General features: G+C 41.9%; 3 protein-coding genes and 1 long non-coding RNA gene across 5 annotated transcripts in view; 2 read left to right on the top strand and 2 right to left on the bottom strand.

The window, feature by feature from the left end:
• Position 1: 1 nt before the first annotated feature.
• Positions 2 to 4,315, bottom strand: fam185a (family with sequence similarity 185 member A). 2 transcript variants are annotated; one of them, XM_084933132.1, is made up of 8 exons: positions 3,785 to 4,315; positions 3,588 to 3,697; positions 2,157 to 2,249; positions 1,802 to 1,940; positions 969 to 1,010; positions 780 to 875; positions 540 to 674; positions 2 to 385 (listed from the first exon to the last, which is right to left on the bottom strand). In XM_084933132.1, exons 1-8 carry the CDS (start codon positions 4,218 to 4,220, stop codon positions 273 to 275), a joined length of 1,164 nt encoding a protein of 387 aa, XP_084789258.1. In that variant the 5' UTR covers positions 4,221 to 4,315; the 3' UTR covers positions 2 to 272. The 2 variants fall into 2 exon arrangements, with proteins under 2 accessions (XP_084789258.1, XP_084789256.1); XM_084933130.1 differs by having other exon boundaries at positions 780 to 1,010.
• Positions 4,316 to 6,435: 2,120 nt separating this feature from the next.
• LOC146382484 (uncharacterized) lies at positions 6,436 to 14,276 on the bottom strand. The gene is made up of 2 exons (XM_084933121.1): positions 8,167 to 14,276; positions 6,436 to 7,145 (listed from the first exon to the last, which is right to left on the bottom strand). The coding sequence occupies exons 1-2, from the start codon at positions 14,096 to 14,098 to the stop codon at positions 6,436 to 6,438; spliced, it is 6,642 nt and encodes a 2,213-aa protein (XP_084789247.1). The 5' UTR covers positions 14,099 to 14,276.
• On the top strand, positions 7,002 to 16,274 carry LOC146382485 (uncharacterized). The gene is made up of 3 exons (XR_014800648.1): positions 7,002 to 7,080; positions 7,247 to 7,314; positions 16,167 to 16,274. It is a non-coding gene; the product is annotated as an uncharacterized LOC146382485 (long non-coding RNA).
• A 4,502-nt stretch (positions 16,275 to 20,776) lies between these two features.
• Positions 20,777 to 23,638, top strand: part of LOC146382486 (lysine-specific demethylase RSBN1L-like) — a 15,890-nt gene continuing 13,028 nt past the window's right edge. The window contains exons 1-3 of the mRNA XM_084933126.1: positions 20,777 to 21,369; positions 21,636 to 21,761; positions 22,158 to 22,828. Coding sequence (XP_084789252.1) covers positions 20,886 to 21,369; positions 21,636 to 21,761; positions 22,158 to 22,828 — 1,281 coding nt within the window. The 5' untranslated portion in view covers positions 20,777 to 20,885. The remainder of the gene's footprint in view (positions 21,370 to 21,635; positions 21,762 to 22,157; positions 22,829 to 23,638) is intronic.

The following is a 23,638-nucleotide window of genomic DNA, read 5'->3' on the forward strand; positions in this document are numbered from 1 at the left end:
ATATGAACAAAACTTTTTTTTTTTTAAACATCCAAAACACTCCAACAGTTTTGTGCACACATAATCTCACTGCAGTCTGTATGTACAGTGGCTTCTTACACACATAGAACATTTGTAATATACTTCAGATTATAATGCAGTATAATAGTTCTTCTGAGTTAAATAAGCATTCAGTCTCTTACAGCTGCAGTAATGTTTGGCTCTTTCTTGTACATTTTTTAAGTCCCAGTTCAGCGATGCATCATTATGATTCTAGGAAAAAAACGGGACAGTCAGCTGACTAGCCTCCGGGACTCAAACCAGCTTTGTACGGTCAGTCTGATGGAGCCTCTGTCTGCTTGAGCTTTAACCCACTGATTAGCCGGAGACTCTACATTCATGTAGCCTGTAAGAAACACAGAACAGGGCACATAAAAGTAGGAGGAAAACAAAGCAGAGGCGGATTATGGACAGAACATTGTGAATGTGATTACTTGTTTTAGGATATGGCATATTAACTGTGCCACAGGGAAGAGTTATAAAGAAGGTTACGAGCTTACCAGTAACTGTGGTGTGGCCTTCAGACGTGTTGTTTTCTACTCCATGGAGAACAACCTCTGGGCTGATATCCACCGACGTCCCACAAAGCCTCACCCCAGCTCTTAATGAGGACGGCACACGCACGCTCACCGCTCCTACGTAAGACACAGAACGAAGGAGAAAAACAATATGACTCAAAAGATGTAACAAAGAAAGTTGTGTCAAATAAAGACAAAGTTGTTCTTGTAATGTGTGTTTACCTTGCTGACTGTGAAGCTCAGCACTGCCACCGTCTCCCACGTAGACATCGATGCCACCGCTGTCAGAGGAAACCTTCAGGAAGCTATTTGAACCATCTGACAAAGCAAAGCAAAGCCTCGGGTGTTTTGTTTTGCTTCCACTGACGGAGACCATATAAAGGGCAATGTGGAGTCGGTCGACTTGCTCACCTATAACTGTATCTCCACACACGTTCTTCACAGTAGTCTCACCTTTAATTAATGAAAGCACATAATTAATGATAACACTTATAAGACTGTAGATATCACAAGCCTGCAGCTCTAAGTCAACAAGATAATTGTTTCCATGCATGTGTTGGAGTCTGAGGCTCATCATTATCAGGAAGAAAAGGAAACGTCTGCATCAATGGTGCATTTTTCTTACTACACATCACAAAGCTCTGATCTCATCTTGACTTTGAAGAATTAGTCTTCTTAAAACTACATTGTTTCATAGCTTTTCAGAAACGAGTAACAAGCTGGATAAGCGGATAAATTACAACCACATTGCAGTTAAATCACCTCTGATCCGAGCCCGGGATTCCAGACATACCAAAGTCCTGCTTTACCAAGCAAGTAACATAAAGCAGCTGAGTACAAAATGTGCTGTAATATAATATAGTGTGCAAAAAATAGCAACCTCTTTGTGCAGATTTACCCATTTTGTGTTACTTTAGATTATTATTGCCTGTGTGTTAACCTGCCAACAGTATTTTAATACTCAGGTCGGTTGTATTTGTTCCAATTTCACACACTGTTGGGATCAATAGCTGGCAATGAGATCTTCATTTGATATTTTTATCCACTGGCAAAAAATATATACATTTACTTAAAAACTAAACTATCATAATCTAAACAATCTAATGTGTAGTAGAGTCAAAGTATTTAATTGCTTATTGGCTCACTTTGCATTGGACTCTGGCTTTCGTAATAACCACACATGTAATTTCATTAAGATACAAGTTTTTATTAAAAATAAATGATGGACGCTCGCTTTTGCTCACCGTGCACGTGCCCTAGGTTCACTCTCCCCGAACGGGATGAGATGCAGGTGGACTCCGCGTAGATGGCTTTGACCTTCAGAGGGCCGTGCTCTGTTGACACATTCATCTTGGTGCCCTGGAGCTTCTTGACATCCACTGCCTGTAAACGTACAACTGATCACTACACAGGGATGTACACGATGTATAATCGCAGCTTTTTTGATGTTGTTTGTTTTAAGTAATAGCCTCAAATCAAAAAAAAAAAAAAAAGGAAAACATGAAACCCAACACTGCTAACGCGTATTTCAGGGTACTGCTGCCCCCTAATGACTGCTGAGTATAAGGACTAACACGTAGAAATAACAGTCATCCTTACACTGTCTCCGCCAGTGCTGATGACCACGTTGCCATTGATTGTGCCCACACCTGTAACATGCCCTTCGTGGGATTGCACCTCAACCTGATGAGCCTGAAATAAGACAGGAAAAGATGAGAAAGGGCGCTCTTTTCAGGATGCTCACAGTTTGCATAGAGAAGACAGATGATTTGAAATAACAGAAAAGGGACAACTGACACTGAACAAAGGTGGTGGCCTACAGCACAAACTGCCAGCCACCTGTGATCCAGTCTTGAGATGTCTTTCCAACAACTTGTACCTTGACCGGTGTGACCTTAATGACTCACAGGACAATTTTCAGGACTACCTCCAAAGGGTGTAACTTCAGGTATTTTGAAGTAAAAAAGACTAATTATACTGTGAGCCATTTCAAGTATTACATTAGTAATTTAAGTAGTGCATAATTTCCAGGATTGTTGAAAAAACAACAGTCCTCATCACATATTTTATAGCATAGCATAGCATCTTTATTTATAACGCACTTTACATCCAACAATGTTGACCAAAGTGCTACAAATATAAAACAGAGAGGAAACAGTTTAAATTACATATAAAATATCTTAAAATTAAAAATAATATAATTAATAAGAAACATATTAAGAGACATCAACAAGTCCTGCTGTGCTAAAAGCCAAGGTAAATAAATATGTTTTAAGACGTGATTTAAAAACAGATAAGGAAGGTGCCTGTCTAACATGTAAAGGCAACTCATTCCACAATTCCGCAACTTGCCTTGCCTTATATGTAAGGCAAGGCAAGTTTATTTATATAGCAATTCAATTCAATAGCAAGGTGATTCAAAGTGTTTTACAGAGACATTAAAAAACAAAAACAAATAAGAAGCATGTAATAAAAGACGACAGCTGAGTAGTGGAGCATGCATGATGCACATCAATATAATGGATCATGCAAAATGTAAAAAGGTAAGGTGAAGCCACTACAATATAAAAGTGCAGTGCATTTACAGTGTAAGATGGGGAAATTTTGTTTGTCTTTTCACTAAAATACCCAGAAACTACACATTACTTAAAATTGCTTGGAGTATAATTATTTCTTCATTCCTGTAAAAACTTGAATTTTGAGCCAAGTCTTTGCAGGTAAATATAACTGCATCGTAAATTCAGGTAAAATACATGGAAAATCAGTTTAATTGCAGGGGAATTACAACCTGATTCACAGGCCAGTGAAGATGTCCACTTGCCTTCAGCTCAAGTGTTTAAGGATCAACAGTCACAGTCAGTAAATGTTTTGATAGATGAAGGTCAGGGCTGAGCTGTTTTAGCAGAAGAGTGTGTGGTTTGGCTTTGTCTTTGTAAGATAAGCTGGCCTGGGAAAGACATAGTTTGGGTAAATTGCTCCAACAAGTAGGACCGACTAATTACAGGCCTGACATGTGTTGCCAATACCCACCTTGACAGAGTGCAGCAGGCAGTTCCCCTTTTCTGTTCGCACCTTGCAGATATCACACTCCATATTCTCAACTTGCACGCTTCCCTTTCCTTGAGTAGTAATGAAGAGATCTGACAAAAGTTCACATACAGAAATTATTCAAATACGCAGAGCGCAGAATCACTTTAGTGCGGATCCCCTGTCATAGACACACTCACTGCTTTTGATGGGTGCAGACATTTCGATGGACACGTCGCTGTCCACCGTCTCAGCGGATATTAGGAGCTCTTTGCTCCGGTCATCATAGTGGACCTTTAACCGGTCCAGACTGACTTCCTGCTCCTTGTCTGGCCCGTGGACTGTTATGAAGGCTCGATCAGCCTCGGGATAGGTGTGCGGGTCCAGCGGGTGGATGGATATGTTGCAGCCTATCTGTGCGCGCACCGTGGTGAAGGGGCTCACTGACAGATCCCACCGCCTCAGAGGCTGCTTCACCTCTTCATGAGCAGGAGACTTTAGAGGGGCAGAGAATGAGAGCGAGCGTGGAGTGTGCAGAGGACACCGGGTGGGTGTGAGAGTCTTGGGGCTGACCGTCAGGGACCAGCAGCGGAGAAGCCCGACAGACGCCCGCTGACCTGCTGATCCCCAAAACATCTCGGTAAATCAACTAATCCACGCCTGACTGTAGCCACAAGACCCACTATAAACACGCCGCCATTCACTCAAGATCCGCGCAAGCACGGGTTCAAGACAAAACGTTTCCGGTATGACATTTCAGATTAAAAGCTTCATGAAAAATATGTGCGCAAGAGATCCTAAAACCTGTATATACTGTGTTTACAGCACCTCAGTAACAGCTCTTTCAACACTAAACTCTTATTCATTTACCTTTCTGTGCAATATGTTTATGTTTTAAGCAGAAACACTTGTCCTGAGGTTTGCAGTGAGAAAGTGTTTCGTTATGGGTTCAGAAAACAATATTTTTATTTCAGGAAGACAGTTTTCTGGGCACATTCGCAAATCCGGTCTGCATTAAATCCTGACTCTGGCTGCTGCCAGTCATTTATTGTATGCATTAATTAATCACAAAGATGTCATCACAGGATTGAACTAATTTTCTCGAGGTGGGCGGATCGATCTAAATAGCAGTATTATCGATACCAATGTTGGTATCATATCATTGTAGCACTGTAGGATCGATACATTGTTTCTATCATCTAAGTTCAGTGTATCGTCCACTGAACAGTGTGAAATTAATGATTTATTTGTTTTAATGAAAAATATACCTCAAACATCCACTATGAAAAGCATCTGAACCTTTTTTGTGTTTACTGTCATGTCTATTTTAGTTATAGTCTATATAGTACATAATTAGCACGTTTTGTTAACTAATTATTAATCACAGGGATTTGGTGGTCATTAAAATTTTGGATCATACCAAAATCTACTAGTAATTTCTCAGGTGCTGACACAAAGTCAGCGTAACAGGACCTATTGCCAGGCATCGGCTGACAAACTTTATTGAATATTTCTAAACAATCTTTCAAACAAAACATCATATTTGCTTTGCACTAAGCTCAAGCTTTCCAAAACCTCTGCTACTCTCTATGCTCTGTGGACTGCCCAATATTAAAAATCATACTTTTCCACATCACCTTACTTTTTATTTAAGTTTATGATTTTGGGTTGAAGGGAAAGTAATTGACTTCTGGTGTTGCTCCGTGTCACTCTCATACGCTTAACAAACCGGATGTAGAGTCTTGCGTAAACGGCGCAAACTTAGAACCTCCCCTCTACCGGTCCTGTCCAATCAGTAGGATTACGCTATCAGGTCGGAAGTGACGTTAGGTTCGTCGCAAAGGGTGTAGGAAAAAATGAGTTTGGACCCCTGTTACCGAAGCCTAATATGGTGGAGGTGGAGCAGCCCGTCATGAGTCGGAAGACCCTGGTGTTGCGCTTCTAGTTATTTTTAATTTAGCTATATTTGTTATTGGATTGTGGCTAATCTGTGCTGCTGATTATTACAGAGGAAAACGAACTGAATGCAAATTCTTCTGTAAACTCATTTTATTCATTTTAACAAAACAAAAGCATTCAACACACCACAGACAGCTTCAATCTATGAACTGCCCTTCCAGTACATGTAATAAAAGTCTCTTATGCTACATACCCGTCACGGTGACCAGATCCCAACATACTACATGTGGGGCAAACCGTTTGTTTTGTTACTGAAGAAATAAATACAAATAATTACACAAAAACTATGCTGGTGTCAGGGTTGGCATCGGTGTGATAGGAATGACAATTTATTTGAAACCGATGCGTATGTAACGAGCTTTCTAGTCTTTGTGCACTCCTATATTTCCTTATTCTACAGTCCTAATACTCTTACTTGTCATTTCTGTTTGATAAGGACGCATCCACGGATCGACACATCTCTGTCTGAGCCACATGTTTCTTAAAATGCGGGGCCTTGGTTGGAGTGGAGGGGGGCAAAAGGATAAACATGCCATGCAGTCCCACGTGAAGTGGGGCACCTGGTCACCTTGGATTCATATCACTGGTACAAAAATAACTCTTCACATGAAGATTTCCTTCATTTTCAAATCCCCCTCTCGACAAAAGCAATGTTATCACTTTATTATAGAAAGGTTATAAAAGAAACTAGGCAACCCTGCTTTTGTCACTAGTATATACATCCTGTTATTGTAAACAACACATTATAGAAAACACCACAGGGCGGCAGTATTGCCTTACTGGTTAAATAGTGTGGAGCGTACACTAGATTTCATTAAACTTTTATGGAGTATCCTGCGGGCTTATCGTTGACGATGGTATTTAAACCCTTGTTTTCTTTCCCCAGCACATCTTATGGCACAAAGTCCTTAGGTCTGATCATCATCCTCACTCTCTTAAAAGACTGTCTCTCATTGGTGGGGTAGTACTCTGATAATATGTTGTGCCATGTCCCCCAGAAAATCCCATTCCGCACACCTTTGTACCTCCCGTCGTAATATCTGCCGTTAAGGTTTGCGCTCATGCAGGCGTCAAACCACCAGCCGGAGCTGTAGTAGGCCCCGCAGTTCCCGGAGGGGTAGCGGTCGTGGTCCCTGTCCGGCGTGGTGAACGCCCTGTTGCTGTGATCGTACTTTTTGCTGAAGCGGAGAGCATTACCTGCGGTGCCCGAGTAACTGCCTACTGTCAGTCTATAGCGCAGGCGTTCGCTGGCCACCTTGAACTGCTCGTACTGCGCATACCCCGTCAACCCGTCAAAATCCTCCAGCTCCACCCGCAGCACCATCTCCCTGTCGCGGGTCAGCAGGTGGATGATGTTGTTGCCCAGCCAAAACTCCCCTCTGTCAAGCTCCCCGAAGCCGGATTGGTATTCTGCCCAGGTGCGGTTGAAGTTCACGCTGCCGTCCTGGCGGCGCTGCAGGACGGTCCACCCTCCACCCTCCTGCTCCATCTCGCAGTACACCGAGAAGCTACTAGTGCGGAGGTCAGGGGTCACCAGGTAAAGCCCGCTTTTTGTTTTTCCCCTGAGCAGGTGGTCCGAGCAGTCTCTCGGTAGCATGGTAACTGTAACACAATGGAAGAAATGACACATTTCTTAAAAAGCCAGTAAGCCCTGCTTTATTTAAGCCCTGTTTTTCTCTCATATTCTCTCTCTCATATTCCAGGTGATATTATCATCTGGCAGCTGGGATTTATTCGTGAAATGAGCTGGCTGAGGTCACGAGTGCATCAGGTCAGTGCGCTTTTCCACCATAAAAAGAGTTACTGTGTGTGAGGGCCTTCAAAGTGGACCTCCACGGTAGATGAAAAGATATCGTTTAAAACAGAAATGGTGTTGGAGGCATACACGTGAAGGAAGTTTAATAATTTCACCTTTAAAATAATTGATTGTCTAGTCCAACTTTTCTATATTTTCCTCCTGACTTATAAAAAAGGTGAAATGAGGCAATAACAGGCAGTTAGAGAAAGAAAAGCAAAGCGTGCATTTAAAATCCTATTAACCTTCAGTTTTTACTCTATGATGTCATGGATGCTGGTAAATGTTATTTTAATTAATTGCTGGGGGAAAAAATAGCCACTTGTTGAGTTCACTCTCTGTAAACAGCTCTCCACAAACGGATGGTTTAAAGCTGTTGGTCTTTGCATAGTTGTGGTTTTATCTTTAGTCATGACATTCATTAGGAGCGACACATTTCGCACACATGCAGATTCCTCCTTTGACAAATAATAGCCAGTGATGTATGATACAAATCTGCCCACATAATTATATTATGAGGATCATTAGAGTTTACTATGAGATTGTATTGCTTAATTCCTTTCAGCTTAGGTCATTATTAGTGGTCTTATTTATGTCTTTTTGAGTAGTAATAAAGCAATAAGCATTCAGATACTAATGTGGCACAATTCATTGCACATTTCTCGGCCTTGAGGCCTTGAATGTATGCGTGCTTCGCATTTCAAGCCCAGTATAATCTGCATTGATCACTAACATGTCTTGCAGCTGACTGGCAGAAACAGTTTACATTTCACAAGCACACAGAGACAAAACAGGATCAGTGTGATAGAATAAAACAGAATCTCTTGCCTTTAGGTGGTTTGTCTGTTGGCAGTTTGCCGTCCGTGTTGTCAGGCCTGATGCCTCCCTGGTTCTCTTCTGAGTGGTCTTTGTGGTGCATGTTTGGTGGTCTGCCATTAGGACTCAGGCTGTTATTGAAGAAAGCGGCCACCTGGTTGATTTTCACTCGTAACTCACGTGCACTGGGAGTGGAAGCCTCGGCAGCGAGCTCGGGGTGCTTGGGGCCAGGGGTGGTCGCAGTTGTTGACCTGAAGTCAGGGCTGGGTGGAGAGATAGTGTGAGATATGGGAGAAGGAGATGTAGAGAATGCAGGAGCTATTTCTTCCATCTTGTGATGTTTCTCAGTTTGTGTGTCTGAGCCAGAATTTGTCTTTGACTTTGAGGATCCTGGAGTGGTGCTAGGGATAACACTTGTGAGGATCCCACTGATGATTTTGTTTGGTTTTGTTGTCATTGGGATTGATGCTGGTTGACTGGCTGTTTGTGGCCTCAGATCAGACACAATCCTGTTGTTTGGGCTCATAGTGGAATCTTCAGGCAGACTTTGAAGGTGAGGGAAGGCTCCATTTTCCAGACTGTTGGAGGTCTTTGGACCTGGAGTGACAGTTTTCCTTAGACTGGGATTGAACTCTCTGTCCCCTGGGGAATGAGTCACTTCAGCAGTATGCTTTATGGGGCCAGATGTAGAAGGCGTGTTGATTTGAGAGGTTTGGGTGTGATCTGAAGTAGTCCAGCTGATGTAAGGTGGATCTGTTTTGGTCTTTGGACTTAGCTTTGGTTGCACTGCTGGTTTTGGCCTTTGAACTGGTGGTGCTCCTGGCCTAACTGTAGGCATGCTTCGTGGTCGGTAAATGAAGGGAAGCCTTGGTTTTGACGTTCTATTGGACTCTGCCCGAGGTGCAGGCTTGGCATTCAGATTAGGCGTTTCTCCAAGCTTAGGTGTTTTAAAGTTGTGACTGGTTTCTGGTGGTTTGGGGCCAGTTTTGGGCCTTACATTCGGTTTTGGCTTGAAGCTTGTCCCAGGTTTTGTATGTCTTGGTTGGTTGGGCACTTGATCAGGTTTGGGTTTTGTAGGGATGTTCTGTCTGGTTTTAGGCTTTTGGTTGGGGGGTGTTTTCATGGTCTCAGGCATGGTTTTCTTTCCAGATGATGGATCTTGATTAGAATTAGACACTTGCGATGGATTTTCATCAGATGTCTCCTTTTGGTTAGGTATTTCTGTGTAGCTAGCTGTTGGACTTTCTTTTGATTCAGGCTCTTGGACAGGTTTGGGTTTTGTAGGGATGTTCTGTCTGGTTTTAGGCTTTTGGTATGGGGGTGTTTTTGTTAGAACCGGTATGGTCTTCTTTCCAGATGTTGGATCTTGATTAGAATAAGACACTTGTGAGGGATTTTCATCAGATGTCTCATTTTGTTTAGCTTTTTCTGCATAACTAGCTGTTGAACTTTCTTTTGATTCACGATCTTGGAAAGGTTTGGGTTTTGTAGGGATGTTCTGTCTGGTTTTAGGCTTTTCGTTAGGGAGTGTTTTCGTTAGATCGGGCATGGTCTTCTTTCGCGGTGTTGAATCTTGATTAGAATTAGACACTTGTGAGGGATTTTCATCAGATGTTTCCTTTTGTTTAGGTTTTTCTGTGTAGCTAGCTGTTGGACTTTCTTTTGATTCAGGCTCTTGGACAGGTTTGGGTTTTGTAGGGATGTTCTGTCTGGTTTTAGGCTTTTGGTTGGGGGGTGTTTTCGTTAGAACCGGTGTGGTCTTCTTTCCAGATGTTGGATCTTGATTAGAATAGGACACTTGCGATGGATTTTCATCAGATGTCTCATTTTGTTTAGCTTTTTCTGCATAGCTAGCTGTTGGACTTTCTTTTGATTCAGGTTTTTGGACAGGTTTGGGTTTTGTAGGGATGTTCTGTCTGGTTTTAGGCTTTTCCTTAGGGGGTGTTTTCGTTAGATCAGGTGTGGTCTTCTTTCGCGGTGTTGAATCCTGATTAGAATTAGACACATGCGAGGGATTTTCATCAGATGTCTCATTTTGTTTAGCTTTTTCCGTGTAGCTAGGTGTTGGACTTTCTTTTGATTCAGGCTCTTGGACAGGTTTGGGTTTTGTAGGGATGTTCTGTCTGGTTTTAGGCTTTTGGTTGGGGGGTGTTTTCGTTAGAACCGGTGTGGTCTTCTTTCCAGATGTTGGATCTTGATTAGAATAGGACACTTGCGATGGATTTTCATCAGATGTCTCATTTTGTTTAGCTTTTTCTGCATAGCTAGCTGTTGGACTTTCTTTTGATTCAGGTTCTTGGACAGGTTTGGGTTTTGTAGGGATGTTCTGTCTGGTTTTAGGCTTTTCCTTAGGGGGTGTTTTCAGTAGATCAGGTGTGGTCTTCTTTCGCGGTGTTGAATCCTGATTAGAATTAGACACTTGTGAGGGATTTTCATCAGATGTTTCCTTTTGTTTAGGTTTTTCTGTGTAGCTAGCTGTTGGACTTTCTTTTGATTCAGGCTCTTGGACAGGTTTGGGTTTTGTAGGGATGATCTGGGTGATTTTAGGCTTTTGGTTGGGGGGTGTTTTTGGTAGATCTGGTATAGTCTTCTTTCCAGATATGGGATCTTGATTAGAATAGGACACTTGAGATGGATTTTCATCAGATGTCTCATTTTGTTTAGCTTTTTCTGCATAGCTGGCTGTTGGACTTACTTTTGATTCAGGCTCTTGGACAGGTTTGGGTTTTGTAGGGATGTTCTGTCTGGTTTTAGGCTTTTCGTTAGGGAGTGTTTTCGTTAGATCGGGCATGGTCTTCTTTCGCGGTGTTGAATCTTGATTAGAATTAGACACTTGTGAGGGATTTTCATCAGATGTTTGCTTTTGTTTAGGTTTTTCTGTGTAGCTAGCTGTTGGACTTTCTTTTGATTCAGGCTCTTGGACAGGTTTGGGTTTTGTAGGGATGATCTGGGGGATTTTAGTCTTTTGGTTGGGGGGTGTTTTCGTTAGAACCGGTGTGGTCTTCTTTCCAGATGTTGGATCTTGATTAGAATAGGACACTTGCGATGGATTTTCATCAGATGTCTCATTTTGTTTAGCTTTTTCTGCATAGCTGGCTGTTGGACTTACTTTTGATTCAGGCTCTTGGACAGGTTTGGGTTTTGTAGGGATGTTCTGTCTGGTTTTAGGCTTTTCGTTAGGGAGTGTTTTTGTTAGATCGGGCATGGTCTTCTTTCGCGGTGTTGAATCTTGATTAGAATTAGACACTTGTGAGGGATTTTCATCAGATGTTTGCTTTTGTTTAGGTTTTTCTGTGTAGCTAGCTGTTGGACTTTCTTTTGATTCAGGCTCTTGGACAGGTTTGGGTTTTGTAGGGATGATCTGGGGGATTTTAGGCTTTTGGTTGGGGGGTGTTTTCGTTAGAACCGGTGTAGTCTTCTTTCCAGATATGGGATCTTGATTAGAATAGGACACTTGAGATGGATTTTCATCAGATGTCTCATTTTGTTTAGCTTTTTCTGCATAGCTAGCTGTTGGACTTACTTTTGATTCAGGCTCTTGGACAGGTTTGGGTTTTGTAGGGATGTTCTGTCTGGTTTTAGGCTTTTCCTTAGGGGGTGTTTTCAGTAGATCAGATGTGGTCTTCTTTCGCGGTGTTGAATCCTGATTAGAATTAGACACATGCGAGGGATTTTCATCAGATGTCTCATTTTGTTTAGCTTTTTTCGTGTAGCTAGCTGTTGGACTTTCTTTTGATTCAGGCTCTTGGACAGGTTTGGGTTTTGTAGGGATGTTGTGTCTGGTTTTAGGCTTTTGGTTGGGGGGTGTTTTCGTTAGATCAAGTCTGGTCTTCTTTCGCGGTGTTGAATCTTGATTAAAATAAGACACTTGCGTTGGATTTTCATCAGATGTCCCACTGTAGCCAGGTTTTTGGTCAGTTGTTGTTTTTTCTCCACCTTTTGACCATTTTTCTATTTTTTGATTTTGGTGCGGCTTCTCAGTTTTTGGATTATGGACTATTTCCTTCTCGGATTTCGGTTCAATCTCGGTTTGATTAGTAGCAGTCTTTTCATTAGGTTTTGACTTTTGAGTAGGTAACTTGTTTTGATCAGATGTATAATTTTGGCCATATTTAGGTATAGAATTGTTATTCAAATTTTGATCAGTGGCTAAAATATGAGGGGGAATTCTTTGCTTGGGTTTTGAAGTTTCGACTCCTTTTGGGTCTTTGCCAGGTTGAGGTTTAGGTCTTTGGTCGATTCTGGGTTTGTGGTGAAAAGGATGCTTCTTTTGGTTGTATTTTGGTCTTTTGCCAGGCTTTGGTCCTTGGCCTGGCAGAGGTTTTGCTCCAATCTTAGTATTTGAGCTGATGTTCTTTTTAGCTGTCCAGCGGCTGTCATCTATAGCTCCTACAGTTGAATCCTGATGATGAGCTGTGGTGACTGTAGTTGTCGTAGTTGAACTAATGTGACTGTGGAGGCCTGGCCTGGATGTAGTAGTTTGATTGGTTACGTGTTGTCCACTCACTGTGCTCATTGTAGTTTCTGTGTGAGTATTTGCATCAGCTTTTGGAGGCTTAGAAATCCCAGCTGCTACAAGGCCTGTGTTTTGGGTTGTTATCTCGTGACTGACATCTGTGATATAATGCAAGGTGGAGCTGGGCATTGGGGGAGATGGAATAGATGACGTAGCTTCATTCGAGTCCACAGAGTCTAGCCCTAGAGCTATGTTAATTGTAGAGTGAGGAGTTGGGCTGATTGAAACAAAGTCTGTCCTTTTAGTTGCTTCGCTGGATGGTAATTCTCTATCAACGTCTCCCTCTCCACTCTCTGTCTCTTCGTCTTCTGTTTTGATCTCCTTTCCCGTCTCTCTGCCCTCGCCCCCCTCTTTTATAGTCTTTTCTTTTTCAGTGTGCCTGATGCTTTCGGTCTGTTTTCGTTCCTCATTATTTTGCTCTACTTTTACTCTCTTTTCCATTTCCTTTTTCTTCTCCTCCCTGCTCTGCTCTTGCTCCTGATTTGTATTCTCATCATGGTTCTCTGACATCTTTATCCTATCACTGGCTGCAGTTTGGGTCTCTGTTTCCTCTGTTTTATCTTGCCACACGTGATGACCACTTTCTTCAGTTTTATTTACATTAGTGAAAGTCTTTCTTTCTTTTCCATGCTCCAGATTATTCTCTTGATATCCCTTTGAATTCTCTTCTCCGGCGGTGTCTTTATTTCTGTCTCTCTCCCCCTGCCTATTGTTTTTGTCAGCAACCTTTTCTTCTACTGTTCCCTCATTTACACCACCAGTTGTTACCTTTGTTGGAACCACTTTGTCCTTTCCTTTTCTTCTGTCTGATTGAGTTGTTCCGTCAGTTTCCAGCACTTCTGTCAGAGTTTCTCCTTCCTCATTTTCTTTTATGAGTCCTCCATTGCTCTTTCTTTCTGTCTCCCATTTCTTTCTTTCTTTCTCTTCCAGAGTGCCTGTTTTTTCCAAGTCTCCATCTCCTTCCATAACACTGACTGTGCTGCACTCTTGTTTAAAACCATTCTCTTGAAGTCTCTCATTCACCCAGTTTCTCTCATCCTCACGTCTATCCGTCTCCTCACTCAGCGTCTCACGCTCATTCTCTCTTTGCCTTCCACACTCTCTCTCAGTTTGGCTTACTGTACAGTCTGCGCAGATCTCCCGCAATTCATCCACACTGTCCTTCAGCTTCTGCAGGTCCTCCACGATCTTCTCCAGCTCTTTGAGCTGCTGTGGCAGGTGAATCCTCAGCGGTGGCAAAGTGAGTAAGTAAGGGCACGTGTTCTCATGCTGCACCTGTCTGCACTGCCCCCCAGGCGTCAGTGTTACAGTGCAGGGGCCAAATCCTTTATCCACAAGGAGTATTCCTTCATCAGAGTCTGCTGTGATCCAAGAGAGACTTGAGAAGGCCAGCAGGGTCCCACATACGCACAGGGCTGTTAACCTCATTGCAGCCTGAGAGCAAAGAGTGAAGGGAGAGGAGGGAGAGAGTGTAAAAACACCCACCTCAGTTTGTGAGAAGCGCAGCGAGAGCAAGAGAAGGAGGAAAGGTGGGAGGGAGAAGAGGAGGGAGTGGGAAATGATGGAGCTGTGCAGTGAAAAGTGAATCTGTGAGATATCTGAGAAAAATGAAGGAAGGAAGAAAGAAAGAGGGGAAAATAAAACAGAAAAGTGAGAGGAGGTACGTTTTTAAGATAGTGAATGATATGGATGAAGCGTGAGGAAATCCGAAGATATTTCTGCTTCATAATATAAGCAGAATTAACTGCAGCAGTTAGTAACCACTTGGGGAACATTATAAAACATGGGAACTTTAGAAAGCACATGTCTTAACAATTTATTGGATTACAATTGATTCTAATTCCACTCACATCAGTTAATAAAGAACATTTGCAACACATTCTCCCTCTATGCTGTAATGATAAATGTATCACGGACTTGAATATGCATGTGTGTCGCAGTTGCTTTGGCAAGAGCGTCCCGAGCTTCCTGACAATGCGTACACAAACATGTGAATGGCACATGTAACATTTGAAGCAAAAAAGCTGCTGCTGGACTGATGCCAAGAGGCTGTTATTCAGATTTGAATGGGCATGCTTCATTTTACTGTAAACTGTGAGGCTTAGTTCAGCTCATGATTAATGGTGGGCAGGGATGTCTGATTTATCTAAGAAGACCATTTGATTAAAACACAGTTCCAGAAGAGATAAATATCTTGTGTACTATTGACTTTATTCGGACAGTTCTAATCCCCAACAAGTGTCAGGGATCGGTGAGGCAATCTCTGGGTGGAGAGGTTAATCTGACTGTGTACAGACTGTTCATCTGTATTTGGGGTCTTGGCTAATTCGTTTTGTCTACATATAGTCAGAAAACAGGAAAGAGAGAAAACCGAGTCACATGAGCTAAATGAGGCATCTGCTTCACAGGGAGTTTGGATAATGAGGCTTTACTTTCTCGGACCACGGGTGTAAATGTCAGTCCCACAACAGGATATGAGATATGAGTGATAGCATGCAATGCCAGTGTTTGATGTTTCAGAAATGTGTCTGTTTTTAATGCTTGTTAGACCACTAAAATGATCTTACTTATCGACCGAGACACGATCTCTGCGCACTTTTTTGTCTGTGTCTATTTGACCAGCTGAGAGATTTCTCAGCTGTCCTTTAATAATGACAAAGGAAACCATTTGTTTAGTGAGAGCACCGTGGGAAGCCTCAGGTTAGAAATGAAAAACGATTGAAGTAGAAGGCTGGATGCGGCACATCGCCGGTCTGCGAGGTCACGAACACATCTGGAGAAACTGCATCGTCTAAGAGCGTAACAGCTTTAAATCCTGCGGTTGGTCTCAGAGAGGAGTATTTTAAAATGTTTTGGCTATTGTAATCTGTGTAACCCTTCTCTGTCTAACTTTAAATTTCAAGTTAGATGGTTCTCCTCCTCCTCCTCCTTCTCCTGCTGTGCTAATGCAGCTATGAGCTCATTTGACGTTTGACAACTGTTGGCAGGATAAAAGCCAGGAATAAGTGTCCTTTCACCTTTCACAGGCACTTCAGTACTTCAAAACACTTACACTGGGAAATGGTGTGAGATAAATGTTTACGCTCTCTTAGCATTAGGCTGTATTGATTTATTATCACAGTCCTGCATCTTTTACAGAGTGGCCAACCCTAAATCTCAGACATTTACTGCTTAACCACAACAAAGTAGCCTGACGCACGGGCCGCACGATGAAATGAGAACGATTGGAGTTTTTAGAGCAGTCGATCGACATGTAAAGGCTAGATTCATTTGAATGAATTCATTTTGTTTCTTTGACAGCTCCAGATCCCAGTCAGCAGCTCCATTGTTCCCGATAATAACCTCACTCCTGCTTTATCCATTTATGGACTGCAGCTTTTTTCTCTTCATGGTGCCCTTTTGGGATACAGTGTTTTGAATTCCCTCGGTGAGTTGGCTCAGCCCACTCTCTGTCCCTGATCATGTAAACACTGTGCTTTTTTTTTTTTTTCCATAGGGACTAGAACAAACATCTGACCATCAATCCGGGCTCTGCTGCCTGGGCGTCCTGGCAGACCACTTCATCTCCATCCACTTCGGGCAGAGGAGCCAGTGCCGTCGTTTGCGTCTGTTATGTGCATAAGTGTCCCATTTCCAGCTGCACTGGAGTGAACCCAACAACTGTCGTAGTGCAGCGCCAGCCTCCTGTAACACCACACTCAGTCTGCCTGCCTGAAGGTATAACCCTACCTGCGTTATTCCACCGTCTCTCGGCTCGCATGCCAAGAATAAATAAATATTCAGCTCTGTGATGCAATACCTGGCCTAATCATGTGAATGGGCCCAAATGTAAAGTCTCCTTCATCCCTCGCTGTTATAAAAATGCGCCTACAGTCATATTCACATGATTTGCCTGGATCTTTAATTCTGCAGTAACGGATGCAATCCTTTGCCATGTGTGAGAATGTTTTTCATCGAACACTGATAGTGACTCTTAAAAGTGAAACAATCAAATGTCCCTCACATCTGGGCTGAATTTCCTGCAGCTAGCCAACACCAGATAACGTCAGGTCAATTAGTTTCTAATCCAAAATCCTGGAATTCGTTAAGAAATTGTTTAAAACTTATATTTAATAATCCTCGTCCTGATAAAGGATATGGAAAACAGGCTTAACATGGGAACAGCTTATCTGCTGTTGTCACTGCCTGCCCACCAGGAGCGGACATTTCTGAGACCCTGGCATGCACATCGAATAAAGAGGTATTTTTCCATTGCAGGAGAGGTGCTTTTTCTTTTAAAAACGTGTGAAGCGTGTTTTGTAGTAAAAGGTTCTACAGAGACGTAGCCGTTCGGTTTTCCATCATAACCTGATGTTCATACTGAATAGATTTGTGCTGCATACTGTAAATGTCCCAGCTGCGCTTAATAGAAACCATGCATCATACACAGACAATAGCCTAGAGATAAACTCACATAAAGGTGTGCCTGAACGCACCGCAGAAACCCCTTATTTACTAAACCTTCTTCTTCTCAGCACCACTTCCACAGTCATATTTTTAGAGACTGCTAAACATTATGACATTAGTCAGGTGTTGCCATATAATACTTTCACTTACTTGCACGTGAAAAGGCAAAGTATGGCTGCCTGACAGTGTTAAAACAATAAAACTGTTTATTATTCCAGCGTGCCACGAGTAAGAGTGCAGAAAACCAAACTGTGAGAGCTGGTCTTTATTTTCAGAATTTGATCTACTCCAAGTTTAATGTTTAAAACGATAATAAAGTCACTGAAGATGCCAAATGTGGGGAAATAAAAAGTTGAGCTATTTCCCTCCCAGTTGGAGTAGAATACTACAAAATGATACCTCAAATCTGTCCTCGAGCATAGCAGTCAGGTAGCTGGACTTTCTGCCTCTGCTGAAGATGCTGCAAAGCGTTATCGTCTTTCCACTGACTTGTGTGATAGGAACCAGAAATAAGCTCTATGTACTTCAAACTGTCTTCTCTTCTCTGTGAAAACTGTTTAAAGAGTCAGTGTGCAATCTAATGAGCTATGTCGGCCAAAAGAAATGAACAAATCTCATTTTTGAGTAAGCGCTCGTGAACACTGTGTACACTACCTTTCCGATCTCTCTGCACAGATTAAGGCTTCTTCTTTCAAGGCAGTGGATGTAGACTGAAATGTTTCAGTGCCATAACAGAGAGATATCTTTCATCTAATATTAGTATGTGACGAAAGACAGCATTTTCATTTTAATTGCCCAACATTGACATTAAATGAATAATAGTTTTTAGATATTGCATTTAATTAAACTAGCGACTAACTTGTTGTTGTGCAATAGTGATGAAAACACGTGCAGCTGACCACTCCCAACATGACTAAGGTTTGATGGCACAGTGGTGAGGGTCAGTGAGCAGGGTGATTTCCACAGGAAAACAAACACTCATAAAAAGCCCTTAAATGCATTTCCACTACTTCACTGCCACCTGCTGGCACAAGCTAGAAGTGTCTCATAAATTAAAAAAAAACAACATTTCATCATACTCAAAATTTCACATTATCGTCTCCAAATGTCGACATAAAAGCCTCGAGTTTCAAGTTATTTTCTCAGTGCCTTAAGATTTTGAGATAATTAAATTTTGACTTATGGCTAGTTTGTGATTTTTTTTTTCAGTAGTGAAAACAAGTTTACATACAATCCAGTTCAATAATAGCTCTAAAACCTTTATAATAGCCCCCAGCAAGGGCGAAATCTTGTGGGAGAAAAAACACACGCCCTTTTAAAGGAGCACAACAAACACCTTTAATGCTACATCGTTAAAATAATGGCAAACAATTTTTTTCACCATGTCCTGAAATACGTTTTTTCTCTGGATTCTCTGGATTTTTAAAAATCAATTTCACTGCTTTGTTTTGGTCTCACGCAGACATGTAGCTCTCTTCTTTCTTACTTTTTTTTTTTTATCTCTACTTTCACACGTTGCTGCTACGTTTCAACCATTAATCCATTTGCTTGGTTTTTGTCCTTTATTACCATTTTACCCGAATGAGAATTTTAAATATAGAGTGTATATAGAGTGTGGTTAATCAAGAACATTTTAGTTTTGTTTTTGTTTTTTTATTGATTTAGGAATTATGTATGACTCATATTTTAAATTAACAGTAAAAGGAAAAAAAATCCTGCGGCCCTGACGACCCTGATTAGGATAAGCGGAAGTGAATGGATGGATGACTGTAGTAATCAAGTGTGCCACTAGGGGGTGCTAATAGCTTAATTTAAGAAACGCTGCATTGAAGAATGATAATAAAACTTAAAAAAAAGGTGTTCAACTCTTTGGAGAAACTGCAATTAAAAAAAAAAAAGACAGAACATACGTGAATCCTTCACATATTTTTTTTATTACAACCCCATAGATAAATGCATTTATGGGGATTTTGAATTTTCTGTCATTACAAAAAACATTTTAAAACCACAAGAACATAACAGATGTTTTTGGTAGAGATAAAAACGGCAAAATTATGATTCTGATTAAAAACATTTTTGTTGTTGAATGAACAAAATGGACTCACGAAACTATAAAATTCATACTTATTTCTGTATATCTGTCTGGACAGGAAAGTCTAACTATGACAGTGTGTGCAAATTCATGTTAAAACTAATCTGACATGACCCATAATTAATGAAAAAAAAACTAATTTAAACTAGTAATTTATGGTGACATAGTTGCAGTAATTTACTGAAACGTGAATAAAAATGGAAATACAGTATAGCAACTTGTCCATCTACTATGATAATTTCTTTTAGCCCTGCCACTTCTTCTTTGGTCCTCCACTTGTCCAGTTTCCTCATATTTTTTAAGGACACACTGCAAAAGATGCTAAGTTTAATTTCGTTGGTGCAAAAACTATTTTATGCCTGTAAAGCTTTGTTATCTTTGACATTTTTTTTGTAGATTCAACTAAAGGAAAGTGAACAAATTCCCATTTATTGCAGCGAACTGCTAGTAAAAAATTGCCTATATATACAATTTAAAAATAGCTTCTGTTATATGTATACACAATAAAAGTTCATATTGTGTGGCTAAAATGGAGGCCCAGTGATGGTGCCTTTTATCCTTGAATGATTCATAGGTCAGTGTTACGTGGCTTAAGAAACAACAACAAAAACATTCATCTTTGTATGGTATAAGGACTGGACTGGAAATCGGAAAAAAAAATGAAAAAGCAGCCAATGTCCACAGAAAAACTTTGAAAGGCTCTTTTTTTCATAATGGTTATTTTATGGGTTTTACACTGAGATGACAGCTGAGTAAATTTCGTTGTATCCGTTTTATTTTGCGTGCACTGACACTAAAGTGTTTATTTATAGTAATAGTAGTGGTAGTAGTAGTAGTCAGGGTCATTATAGTTTTGTAATTTCTAATTAGTCTTTATTTTTATTTCATTTGGACTTTTTGCTTTTAATTGAGGTCAGTTAGTTTTCATATTGGGTTTCCTTGTTTCAGTTCAGTTTTTATGTTTTGAAAATGTTTATTTTAGTTTCTATTACTTTCTCAAGTCTCCATTAATTATTATTGTATATTGAGCACAGATAACAACAAAGTAACAAACACTTAGGCAAAGGATTTTTTGATAAGTTTGAAAAATTGTTTCAGTTAGTTTTAATTTTAAATAATTTTAAATATTTTTTATTTATTTTTTTCTCAAAGGGCTAGTATTTATATTTATTTTATCTATTAAAAAGGTAAAATTTTCACTCCTGGTTTTTAATTTACTTGTAGTTAGCTATATTGACCTTGGTAATAGTAGTAGTAGTAAGCCTGGGGAGCTATTGCTACAGAACACTTTAAAAAATTACAATAAAATATTTTTTCTTGGCTCCTCGGATAGACTGGGGGCTGCTGCAATGTCCTCTGATAATAGGTAATTGAAAAATGACTGAATTCTTTCTTCGGTGGGATGAAGGTAGTTGCGACCCTTTCCACCCGTGTTGGAGGAGTAAAGCTGGTAGTCCAGCCCAGCAAAGCAGAACACTGTGACATTATTAAGCCCATAAAGCCGCCTCTGTCAGCGGCCCTCCTCCACTCACTGCAGTGTTGTCCCGCAGCCCGTAAACACGCTACCGTCTGCTGCGCTCTCATCTCCTTCCGTCCTACGTAACCCGCTAAGCCCCGCCCCCGGCCTGTCTCTCACGCACCAGTTACGTCTGACCGTAAAAAATAGAAACTTCCAAGATGGCCGAGTCCGTGGACTCCATGCATTTCGCAGCAAACAGCAAAACAAATTCCCCTAAACCCCTGATAGCTAAGCGACCGCCGGAGAGTCGTCCGCAGTCTTCCAGCGACATTTTCCCACCGCCCCCAAAGAAGGTCCGGGTGGAGGAGAAGGGCCTGAAGCACAGGAAACTGAACGGAGAGGTGTGCGCAGGGGAAAAACACAACGGGAAGCAGAGTTGTGGGAGCCCAGCGAAATGGAGTTTCGGCCCGGCCAAGGCGAGCCACTCCACCGCCGCCGCAGTGCCCGCCACCCCTGTCCGGAAAATATTCAAAATCAGCAACTTCCTCGCGTCGCCCCACAAAGTAAAAAAAGCGAAAGAGAAGCGACACAAGGAGAAGAGCAGCGAAGCGCAGCAGAGCCCGGGCGCTGCTGTGGAGAGAGTGAGCCCAGCTAGCTGCCATACAAAGCCCGAGAACGGCGACGTGAAAATGCTACAGAGAGGTAGGAGAGCCCAGCCGGGCTGCGCTGTTTGAACCGCGCTCACACACTTTATGGGCAAATTAAAACCCACCCGCGAAGCAGTACTGGTCATAAAAACACATTTTAGACATTATTACATAATTTACTGTAGCTCGGGCCCAGTGTTTATTGGGCCCAGATGGTGATATATAAACACACACGTGGAGCTGTTTGTCCGTCACTTATGTCTCCCAGCATGGATGCAGCAGCATTTCACCTCGCTGTCCTCTCTCGTTTCCCCTCCTCAGATCACCAGGTGAAGGAGAAAGACAGGGAGAAGAAGAAGGAAAAGAATAAAGAGTGGAAAAATCACAAACTGCCACCTGTCCACGAGATTGCCAGAGAAAACGGAGAAGTGGTTTCTCCGCAGAAAGGTAGGAATAAAATCCAGCATTGGGCAGTGGAGCTGAAAGTGAGAAACTACAGCACTGATTGTTTTTTGGGGGGATAATTTCAAGTTATTTCAAGCCCTTAAACGTGTTTTGTATTTCAAATGTAAAAGCAGGTGGCTTCCATGTGACTAAATGCATTATTTTAGATATTATGCCAGAATTTTGGAAGTGTTTTCAGTTTTAAAAGGAAGTAAATGTCATAAATTCAATGTAGAAACATGGAAATATAACACTGCAGAGCAATTGAACTCACCTTTGAAGAGTTGCCAAAAGATCAGTTGTTTCAAAGTAAACTTTACTCGTAATATCAGTTTAGCTAGAGATTACAGGCTGCAAAAGCTGCTTGTCATTTTAAAGACGATCTTGTCTGTATGACAGAGTCTAAGGAGAAGCCCAAGGCTGGTTCGGAGGAAGACCTTCTGAAGAAGCTCAAGAAGAAGAAGAAAAAGAAGCACAAAGATGGCGAGCGGACGAAGGAGAGGCAAGGCAGACCCAAAATGTACCATCGCTCGTGCCAGACTGTGTGTTCAGGGGTGTCCCTGGGTCTGCCGGAGTTGCTCAATCAGATTAACGTGAACAGCGACAGCAGCAGTCTCAACCACAGTGCCGCACAACACCACCAGGATGCTGCTGTTTCTGCGGTTACCTCCACCTCCATCTCCTCCATGGTCAGAGAGAGGCTCAGCTACAGCTCCCCGCTGCACTGCAGCCCGGCCCCGGGCACGGCTGGCCTGGAGTTCAGACGTCTGATTCACATCGAGCAGCAGGCCAACGGAGGTGCGTCTGTGGTGCACGCCTACAACGAGGAGCTGGCCTGCCTTTCTCCAGCAGAGATGCAGCGCTTCGCCGATGAATTTGTGACCCTGTCGTTCAGCGATGACGAGGCCCAGGCAGCGTGTTTCGTGATGGGAATCATCCACGGAGCGGCGTCCTACCTCCCAGACTTCCTGGACTACTTCTCCTACAAGTTCCCCAACGCACCAGTGAAAATGGAGGTGCTCGGGAAGAAGGATATAGAGACGACCACCATGGCCAACTTCCATTCTCAGGTGAGAATGAGTTTTGGTTTTTAATTTTAGTTTCTGTGCTGGAAAGCATGAAAAGGAGAGGATGCTCAAGTGTCTGCTTTGATACTGTAAAGTGTCACTTTGTAGTCTGGAGGCGTGAGCAGCTCAGACTCAAACAGTGACAGGCTGAAACACCACTTCAACAGTCTTTGTCCGCACTGTTACCGGGTAGAGCTTTTCGGGACTCGTGCTGTCAGAGGGTTTCTGTCTTCAAGTGGTCTCATTGAGCTGTGAGCGCGAATGGTGTGTGTCTTGAAAACCTCTTCAAGGGCACCTTCAGGTGGACTCACACCTTTAGTTCAGGTGCTTGAAGAGAACAGGAAAAAAAGGTTATAGCAGTGTTTCAGATACTTATATTTTTCCTGAGGTGTCAGGTAAACACAACTCTTAGCTTTCGCTTTCTTCTGGCCGAATTTCAGCAGATCATAGGTCATGTTGTTATCAGTTTACTTAGCAGGTTTCCTTTTGGTTTTGTTCTAGATTCCTTTTTACTCAGATGATTCAAAATTGACAAGATGTAAACAGATCAGACATTTTTTGCACAGCATTTGTTGTGAATCAGAGCTACACTTAAGCATTTTCTACAGTCAGTCAAAAAAAAAGTTTCTTACAGGAAGTGTTTTCTTTTTAAAGTGTTAAACTTGTAAGCTGCATCACTTTGCACAAGAAGTGTCCACCTGCCCATGGCCAGAATTTCATGGTAGCAACAACAAGATTGGATGGAAACATAAATGAGGTCAGCTGAGCTTTTGCCTGGTGGATGTAGTCAATAGAAAGAAAATACTTCCTATA

The sequence above is a fragment of the Perissodus microlepis genome, chromosome 7, assembly GCF_051167445.1.
Source record: "Perissodus microlepis isolate ML-2025 ecotype Zambia chromosome 7, ASM5116744v1, whole genome shotgun sequence".
Taxonomy (NCBI): Eukaryota; Metazoa; Chordata; class Actinopteri; order Cichliformes; family Cichlidae; genus Perissodus; species Perissodus microlepis.